At 40.1% G+C, this 10,498-nt stretch overlaps 1 protein-coding gene across 1 annotated transcript; it reads right to left on the bottom strand.

Moving 5' to 3' along the window:
* Positions 1-697: 697 nt before the first annotated feature.
* LOC135431884 (uncharacterized) lies at positions 698-1,780 on the bottom strand. The gene is made up of 2 exons (XM_064687279.1): positions 1,517-1,780; positions 698-1,444 (listed from the first exon to the last, which is right to left on the bottom strand). Exons 1-2 carry the CDS (start codon positions 1,517-1,519, stop codon positions 773-775), a joined length of 675 nt encoding a protein of 224 aa, XP_064543349.1. The 5' UTR covers positions 1,520-1,780; the 3' UTR covers positions 698-772.
* Between the last annotated feature and the right edge of the window lie 8,718 nt (positions 1,781-10,498).

The following is a 10,498-nucleotide window of genomic DNA, read 5'->3' as shown; positions in this document are numbered from 1 at the left end:
CGACGGAAATGATGAGGCATCGGCAAGGCGGCGAACGCCGCTAAAAAGGACGATGATGATGAGAAATGGAGCATGTCGCTGAAAGAGTTTTTATACCCTATTATGATGCTGTCACAAAATGTTTAACGGTGCAGATGTTGCGACCGAAGAAAGTGTATATAATCCTAATCGGTTTGATATAGACATGTCCGTCCATCTGTCTATCAGTTTTGAGGCTATCGTCATGAAATTTTTAACTACAATACATACTTCGAAGTCGGCTAGATCGGAGCTATATATGGTAACTATATATAGCTTGTGTTTGAACAACTTTTTTGTGCCCAACGCATCTTGACTTATTAGTTAGATAAAGCTCCTTACAAGTAAACAAGATCGGACTCATATATTATATGGCTCCTATAGCCACAATCAGTCTGAAAGAAATCTCTATGCACTTCTGATTAGAAGGGTATTTAGCTCTCGCTATGCCAAAAAAAGGCTTCCATAATTCTTTTTTTTTTGTGTGCTTTTGCCTTGTCGTGTGGCAAACAGAATGAAAACATTTTTCTAATTTCCTGTCATCAATATCAAATGAAATGTTCTAACGCACACATAAATATCCATCGGCAGCAGCCCTTCTCTCTCTCTCTCTCTCCATCTAATTGAGTTGTTTGCGAGTGTTGCGTATCAATAGAAAATTCCTTTATTGCAAGCCTTTGCTACTGTTAGCGTGTGCGTGTGCGTGTGTAAAAATAAACAACAAATGCCGGTTAACAAAATGCGTAGAGTCCACTTAGAAGCGCAACCGCCGGATCGCGCGATAATGATAGCCATCGTCCAGCAGAGCGGCGGATTCCTCGCTCTCGGGCAGCTCCTCGGCGACGACCGCATTGTCATCGAGGGGCGGCAAATAGGCCTCGACGGGCGCCGTTGTGGGCGTCAGGTCGGGTATGATGTCGGGCGCGGCATAATGATAGCCATCCGCGTGCAGCACGCCGGCTGGCTCCACAATATCCTCGTGCGTTTCGGGCTCCACAACAGGTGCTTCGGTTTCCACAGCTGCGGGCTGCTCCGTGGTGGGGTTGGTGGTGGGCACGGCCTCTGTTGTCGGCAGCTCTGTGGTGCTAGTTGTTGTGGCTGTTGACTCGCTTAGCTGCTCGAGGGGCGCGGGCGGCAGGTACTCGTTGCCCGGCTGCACTGCCTCCACAGGTGGCAGATAATCACGAGGTGGGTTCAACACGTGCGCCAGGCTGGCCGCATGCTGCTCCACGGGCGGCAGGTAATCGCGACTAGGCAGCGGCGGCAGCACCACAGGCGGCAGGTACTCCAGCGGCAGGTGTGAGACATCGCGACGCGGCCGCAACGCTCCAGCATCCACGCTGACAGCTGCCACAAGCAGCAGCAGCAGCAGCAGCTGCTGCAGCAGCATCAGGCCAAGGTTGTGGGCTTGTGTTTTGGTATTAAACTGCAGACAATTGAAAAGGCGTCTTTGATCTAGCTCTGAGCTGGAAATTTCCCAAAATTTAATTGAACTTACCATTTCTGTGACTCAAGTTGTGGCTGGGCCTGTGGAGTGTTGCGTTATGCTATGCGTTTTTGAAATATCTGTGGCTATTTATAAGAAAAATTAGCAAGCGATTGCCAAGAAGCGCCACGTTCGATCCGAACACGAACTCGAGCTATCGAACCGGAATCTTAATTAAATATGCGTTTCAGTTTCTATTTTGTTGTTGTTGCTCTGTTTGATTGCATCAAAAACATTTAGCGCGACGACACCTTCCGCAACAGTGTTGCCACTCAATCTAAATTATGGCTACATCCAAAACTGAAAAGCTAGAAATTCAGCGTGAAATGTGCGCCAATATATAATTGTTTGTGCATCTTCAAATAATGTTTTGTAAAAGACAGCGAAAGGGAAATTTTGATCAATATTGATCATTTATACCTTCAGCATATTTATAGCTAACTTAAATTTTGTTTAGCCTTTTTAGTTTTTTGCCACACTATCAATTTTATAGCATATTTTTAGCTAGCGTTCAAAATGTTTAAAGTGTCTATTTATAGGTTTTGACATATTTGTAGTTCGATTTAAGATATGTTTAGTCACTTTTTTTACAACTTTTTTCGTGCCAGTTTGGCAATTGTAGCATATTTTAAACTAACTTTTCGTTGATTGAAATTGAAATGTAACAATTGCAAAAGTTGGCAGCCCCGAAACCCGAGCTGAATTCCCAATGCTTAATAAAAAATATACAAAAATGTTTAGTTGGGAATTTTAAATTAAATTCAGATTGATAAAGGATAGGTTTGAGGTTGGAGGTTAAGAGAGATTGATTCGAGGTTGGAACTTTGGATTCCAAATCGAAACAAATTTTACAGTAAATTTCGTGATGATTGAACGAAAAAATGTTTGCTCAATTGCAAATTTGACCACACGAACAAAGGTCAATTGACGCATATTTTAAACTAACTTTAAGCACCTTTTTAGCATATTTTGAGCTAACTTTTTGATTTGTTTAGCCAGTGTAGCAAATTTTTTGTATCAATATAGCTATTTTCAGCTCTATAAGCATATTTTAACTAACTTGAAAATTTCTTAACCACTTTTAGTAAAATCATGTGTCAATATATTTACATAAGCATATTTGCAGCTCTTTAAATAAGTTTCTAGCCATTTTTTGTTGTCAATATAGCCTTTTTTGACTCTGTCCGGCAACACTGTTACGCATCAGTCAAGGCGCTATGTTAGCTAACTTTAACAATTTTTGGCCACGCATATTTGCCGCTCTTTTACAACAATTTGTAATAAAGCTTAGTCACTTCTAGCCATTTTGTGAGTCAATATAGCCTTTTTTGACTCTCTCCGGCAACACTGTTCCGCATCAGTTAATGGCGCTATGTTGGCTAAATTTAGCCACATTATATCATATGTCAATATAGATACATAAGCATACATATTTGCCGCTCTTTTAGCTAATTTTTAATTAAGTTTATTCACTTCTAGATATTTTTTGAGTCAATATAGCTTTTATTTTACTCTCAAACTCCGGCAACACTGTGCCGCATCGGTCTGGGCGCTATCTTCAGACCTGTTGCAACTGGTTGGAGCCAACAGATCTGTTTGTTTGATGTTCGTTTCGCAGCTCAAATCGGCTCAATGGCATGGTCATTGGCATCTCTATGACTTGATGGGGCACTTCTTGAGCTTTGCCAACTGTTTATCTATTTATCTATTTATCTTTTGCTCTGTTTGTTTGTTTGTTTGTTTGCTCGAGCTGAAGAATATTTCGCACTCAATTTAAAAATCTGTCAATATTATACATATACCACATTTTTTTTCCTCATTCACATTCTACAAACACAACTCTGAAGACCGTAACTGAAACTGAAACCGAAACGCTTAAGATAAATTCAATGTCCCGCCAAAACAAATCAATTTCAATGTCAAATGTAATTTTTTTTTTATTGAATTTTTGTTTGTCTGCAAGGCCCCATAATTACAAGTTCAAGATGATGCAGCACTTCTTGCACTGTGGGTCAAAACTGGCACGACCCTCTGCCGCGTCAGCCGCGTCTGCTGCTGCATCATGACGTGGCAATTAAAAACTTATCAGACACATGCGGCACGCTGACGCTGGCTAAGCGGCTTAGCGCCAGCACCTCATACAAAGAAGAGTGAAAAACCAAAATCAAAGCTCAAGAAAATTATAGAAATCGTACAGTCCAGACAATGCACACAATTTCAATCGAATGCAATAAACCAAGCTAAGCTGTCACAAAATCCGTTTTGCTCATAAAAATATTATTCCTGAGTACACCACCTACACACACTCACGCACACACACATTTAACATATATATCTATAAAGCGTTTTTATCTTTGTCTGATTTCCGCAATTTTCAGCGTGTGGCTGACAAACAAACGAGCGCGAGCAAAATATAAAACTCCCAAAAAAAGTTTTATAAAAACCCAAATGAAATCAAAAGCATATATACCATTTTTTCAGCGTGCCAATAGCTACCCTCCCCCCTTCCCCCTACCACCATACCCATCCCCCCATCAGCCCACGCATTCAGTTAACCAATGCTCACATTTCCTGCAGAGCTCACAGCGTACTCAAATTCAATGTAATTTCTTCCTTTTCTACAATTTTTTATATTTTTTTTGTGTTGCCGGATTAGCAAAAATTGAAAAAGGTTGGCAACACCGAAACCCGAGCCCGAATGCCCAACGCTCAATAGAAAATATTGTACAAAAAATGTTTAGTTGGGAATTTTAAACAAAATAAGCGGCGATAAAGGCTGCGCCAGGAAAAATTGGGAGAGAGGCTGATTCGAGGTTGGAACTTTTGATTCCAAATCGAAACGAGTTTTAAAATAAATTTCGTGATGGTTGAACGACAAAAATGTTTGCTCAATTGCAACTGTGACCACGCGAACAACAGCAAAAAAAAAACGACAAATATATGCAAAATGAGAGAGTGAGAGAGAAGGAGGGAGAGAGAGAGAGGGGGGATGCACATTGACATGGGAAACGCACGCAGCTCGCATTGCATCCACTTTGTAGGCAAACAAGGACATGCGAGTCACTACACAAATTTGCATACGAAAAAAATTCGTTATTTATATATATTTCCAACAGTTACCAGTTGAATAAAAACAGGCATATTATAGTCGAGAGTGCGTTTCTCTGAAAAAAAATAAAACAAAAAAACGTAAACCAATCAAAGTATCAAAATGTTGACTTATAATTCTCCTGAATTCCATTAAACGACGCGCTTACAACTTTTATTTAAAAAGACAAAATTCAACTTTAACTGTTATTTTGCGTTTGCTTAATATTAATCCAAAATATCAATCAAATTACGTGGGATTAATAAAACTCGCATAAAAATAGCAATTATTTAAGATATTTATATAAATAAAATCATTCAATGACTTTTATTTTGTAAAGCAAAATATAAAAGTCATCGACATTTGTCACAGAGAGTCAAAGTATATAGATCAGGAAAGAAGTCAAAAATTTGTAATTTTATGTACACGGTTTCAATTATATTTATCATTTTAATGCTTTGCCTTATCCCCATCATAAGCGATAGCAACTTTATTATGCAATAATTATTTTTGATTGTGCATCTCAAAAATTATTATTTTGTAAATATGTTTTTTAACTATTTTGAATTTTATTTGAACTTTAATAATTTAGGATTTAAAGTTTGACAGTTTCATCATGTTCGATCGCCTTTTTATCATGATTAACCTCAATTATTTTATGATTGTGCAGCTAAAGATTATTTATACCTAAATGAATAAATATACAGAAATTAATTGTTTCTTAACTTTTTCAATTTACGCTTTTAATTAGTAAAAGCCTTAATTTTAAATCTTTGGCAAATTTCATGCTTTTCCAATTCCAAAATAAAAAGCCTATGTAGAGTTCAAAGATGACTTTGACAGAATCTGAAGCGATTCACTTGCCTGATGACATTTCAGTCGAGGTTTTCTCTCTAAATTGCTTTGATTTATTTATTAATATATTTCTATTGTAATTATTTGATTTATGCACTCTATAGGTAATAATTTCACAGATTCTTGCATCGAATCAAACACTCGGCTACCTTTCAGCGCTAACTCCAAATGATTTGCGTGGATGTCAAAGAGTTTCATTTACATGCAGGCCGCGTTCAGTTGCGGCAACTGCACCTGGCAGGTGTGGAAATGTTAGTCGATGGCAAATGTAATCACTTCATAAAATATGCAACAGTTGTGGGGGGCGGGGGGCACAAACAACCAACAAACAGGCAGCAAATTATACGCAGTTCACGTGACTGTCACTTTAGCACATTACGCTCCAATTACGCGTGGGACAAGAGCGAGGGGGGGGGGGGAGGTGGAAACAGACGCAGCAGGACTGTCATGGCAGGACTTAAATCTGTGGCATGTGCACATGTGTGTGTGTGTGTGTGTGTGTGTGTGTGTGCGTGTGTGTGCATCGCTTTCTGCATAATAAAATCAGTCGCTACTTGTCGCCCGCCTCGACTGTGGCTTTGCCTCCCCCCCCCCCCTTACCCGCAAATCCTTTGCAGATCCTTAAGCTGCCACAAAGGGACAGAAAATGCAATGCATACTAAGCAACGGCAAGCGCTTGTGTGTTCAGTTATGCAACAGGCAGCGTGCAATATGCGGCAGCAACAGCTGCATGTGCCGCATTCTGAGCTTAGGCAAAGCAATTTGCGCGCCCGGCAAAAGCCAAGTCAAAGCAAGCTACCAAAATTTAATTACAACTTGAAGGTTTTCGCTTTGCGTAAGCCCAACTCCCAAAAAAAAAGGAGAGCGAATATTGCAAACGATTGCAACCGATTCGAAAATACTCTGTTTGAAAGGATTCTTCTTAATTATTAAGATATCATGGCAAGGCCCACAAAATTAGAAAGCAGTTCAGTTCATGAACCTAGTTTATTATAGTTATCATTTTGTTTCTATTCAACTCATTTTTGATCAACTAATTTGATTTAAAGTTCGACTTATAAGGAAAACTACTCGTTTAGAGGATGTTCGAGCTCGAACCTGTTCGATATCAAACCTAGTTGGCAGCCTAGGCATATACGAAACAAATATACTTCTATTCAATTTCTAAAGAGAGCATAAAAAGGGTCTGAAGCTATCCTCGTTCGGGATTATTTATTATATTTCAGTTGCTTCTGATTTGCCGCGTTTCCCTTTCTGGGCAACCTTCGTCCATTGTCAAAGTCAATTTAATTGTCTCAATTACGCGCTAAACGCTGTCGACAACTTTCAACGCGTCGACCGTTAAGCCCGAACAGTAGGTAAGTCCCAAATCAAGCCAAGGTCAAGACAAATGAGCGGGAAGGGCGGAGCGACTGGGCGGCTGGTCGGCTGCCTTCATTGTCGCATTCCTGGCGCAGGGCGACTTAATAATCAAGTGACTTACTGAAAAGTTAACACAATTTTGTGGCAACTTCAAAAGTCTGTTCACAACTCTTTGGGAAGCGACGCCCCGCTGCGCCTCACCTCGGGCATTGTTGTTGCCGCCCAGAAACATTTTCACGCACAGTTGAATGCACTTTTGTGCGCTCGTCAAGACAAAAAAAACATCTTGAGAGAATTAGGAAAATTTTTGGCGTAAAGCGGCGTGAAAATGCGCAGGTGTTACGGCTCGCAGACTTTGTGGCACCCTGTGCACACAGGGTGGCATGCCACACAATATAGATGACTACGTCGAAACTTTAGTTGAGCTTCGAAATTGGGCGCATTAGCTGCTCTGTGCTATGCGGCGTATACGTAATTTACTCGCGGCATAATTAAAAAGCAACGCGCACACAATACATCTACGCTGTCATTTTAATAATTTTACAGTTATTTGAGCATTATTTTCAGCGCCAAATAATCAAAAAGGAACTAATAACTTTGACACACCGAAGTTGAAATACCCTTGCGGAGCTTTTTTTCCGATCGATTGTTTCTATAGAAGCTATATGATATAGTTTATCGAGAGATATTTTAGGGAAGATCGTAATTGTCGATTTTAAACAACATATTTTGGAAAACATAAGAACTTTTTACAACCGATTCTTTCTTCAAGAGATTATGAGAAAGTAAAGTTGTCTTGATAAGAGATTGTTAATATCTAAGCAGCATAGTAAAACTGATGAATGCCAAGCTTGGTCAAGATATCTAGAAAAATAAAGAAATGCTTTATACAATACTTTAAGTTTCGAACGATAGTTCCTATGGCACCTCTATATTATAGTCACATATACTATCTATCGACATACATATTTACTATCTCCAGGAAAAAGATTGACCTATGAAATTGTTCATGACAAGAACTCAGAGGAACAGACAGGCAGGCAGAAGGATATGATTATATCGACTCATCTGTTGATACTCAAGTAATCTAAATATAAATATACTTTATGAGTCTAAGGACGTCTCCTTCTAACCATTACACATTTCGAATAACTCCACTTTCTAAAAGGGTATAAAAATGCGCTCTAACCCAAAACCGAGCAACGCATGTAAATTTTTCATAATCAGCAGCTGGGCTTAAAGTACGCTGTGGCAAGGGGTAGGGGAAAAGTTGGTTTGACGGTGGACGTCAACAAAATATTTTGCTTTGCATATAGAGGAAATTGTACAAATATTGAACGGATATAGCCTGCGGCTTTGGTTACCCTATTGCCACGAGCTGACAGCAGGCGGAAGAGGTTGCGGGGGCGGGGGGCGGCGATCGTTTCCAAAAGCCGCTTAGATTGACTCAACAGGCAGGCGGGGAAAGGACACGATGTGTGCTTGTTGTATGTATGTGTGTGTGTGTGTGTTTGTGGATATGTGTGTGTGAGCGCTTGGCCACAAAACTTGCTCATTTTACTCCCTTAAGCTGCTAAAGCTACGGTGAGGGTCGAATATGCGTACATGTGTGTAAGTGTGAATGTGTGTGTGTGTGTGTGTTTGAGTGTGTAATGTGTGTTAATGCTAACGGTTGACGTTTATAATTTTACACCAAAACTAATTATATTAACATGAGAGGCAGCCGCGTTCAACAGAATCAGTTTATGTAATGCATATGTAAGTGCGCTCAGCGTGTGCGTGTGTGAGTGTGTGTTTGTGTGTGTTTGTGTGTGTGTGTGTGTGTGTGTGTGATTGCGCTTTTGCTGCTATATAATAACAACAATGGCACTTGGATTGTAATTTCCAATTAAGCTCAATTTAATGCGCAGCGAGGCGAACAGCAAGCACAAAGAACTGAAACTGAAATTGGACTCAAACATGAGTCCTGGCGGGATTCTGAACAGGAACAGGACACAGAACACAACACAAGGACAACAGCTACAGCTAAAGCAACGGCAACTAGATGACAACAATTGCCAGCCAATGGCCATTTATCTATAGTATACAAGTATTTATTGTATTGTTTTTGTTTGAGTGTGGCAAAAGTTAATTACACAGCTAGAAATGTGCACAAAAATAGCTGAAGGCTGAAAAGTGGGACATAAGGAAGCTGTGTCAGGAATGAAGCGCCCTGTGTGCAGTCAGCAGGCACCCTGTAGTTAAAAAGCTGTACAATTGATCTTGATGAAATGTCGCTAATAAACAAGTTCATTCTGGGACACCCTGTAATCGGTATTTGTGCAGTTTATAGGCTGAAGCACCCTGTATGCTGTCAGCATGCACCCTGTAGCTGAAATGCATTACAATTGATCTGAATAGGTGCAACCCTGTGGTCGTTACTTGTGTAGTTTTTAAGCTGAAGCACCCTGTGTACAGTCAGCAGGCACCCTGTAGTTGAAAAGCTGTACAATTGATCTTGATGAAATGTCGCTAATTAACAGGTTCATTCTGGGACACCCTGTGTTCGTTATCTCTGCAGTTTATAAGCTGAAGCACCCTGTATGCTGTCAGCATGCACCCTGTAGCTGAAATGCATTACAATTGATCTGAATAGGTGCAACCCTGTGGTCGTTACTTGTGTAGTTTTTAAGCTGAAGCACCCTGTGTACAGTCAGCCTTCACCCTGTGGTCGCCATTAATGTAAGGGTGATGTCGCCGTTTACACTCAGGCACCCTGTATGTAAAAGGAATTCTATCTATTCATAAAAGTTTTACAATTAAACAGAATAGTCACATTAAACTATGTTATTCAGGCCGAAGCACCCTGTACGGCTCCTGTGCTCGTCCTTTGTGTGCAGTGTAACCAGCCTGTAGCCACGCCATTATCAAAAACTGAGAGAAGCACAAAAAAACAATGGCAAGTACAACAATTTAACCTATAGTAAGCAAACCAATGCGGCCTTTAAACACCCTGTGTTGCTCTCTGTAACAATCCTGAAGGCACCCTGTGACCAACCAGCAAGCACCCTGTACCCAGGCTGAAAGCACCCTAAGCAGAAAAGAAATAAAAAGAACTTTAAAACGTAATCCGATTGTAATTGAAGCCACACCAGAATATTGGCACACCCTGTTTTTAGGTGAACACCCTGTAGGTAGCTATTTATAAGCATACGTCAGTTTGCAAACTAATTAAATCGACAACTGCTGCTTGGATACAATTTTAATTGAAAGCCATTTGGCTACTAACAAGAACTACAACAACTACAACACAAACAAACACGTCGATAGACAAACAAATAAACAGGAGTCGCGCGTCCTTCGATTCTCGAGTGCGTTCGCCGAATATCCTGTGTGTTTGCACTCGGTGTCCTTCTCAAATTGAATTCGAGTCAACGCCACACGAAGCATATTGTTGTAGCTGTAGTGGAACAATTATTTCATATTAAGTATTAAAAAGTTGGCAGAGGACAGCACAAAAAAGTGACTCAGTGGAAGGTGCCGGACTAGGCAATACCCTATACTGCCCAGCAAGTTAATGGTATACCTTAACAAATATCTTTATACAAAAAATAAATATAATAAAATATACGTATACATCAGCAACAATTTTAAGAAGAACTTTCCAAAGCGAGAAATATTCTGGATCAAAATTTTGAATTTATGATCTT

The sequence above is a fragment of the Drosophila montana genome, unplaced genomic scaffold (genome assembly GCF_035044405.1).
Source record: "Drosophila montana isolate Dmon_TW-CO22-7 unplaced genomic scaffold, ASM3504440v1 contig_1455_1, whole genome shotgun sequence".
In the NCBI taxonomy this organism is placed as follows: Eukaryota; Metazoa; Arthropoda; class Insecta; order Diptera; family Drosophilidae; genus Drosophila; species Drosophila montana.
This window is presented reverse-complemented; position numbering and strand designations above follow the sequence as displayed.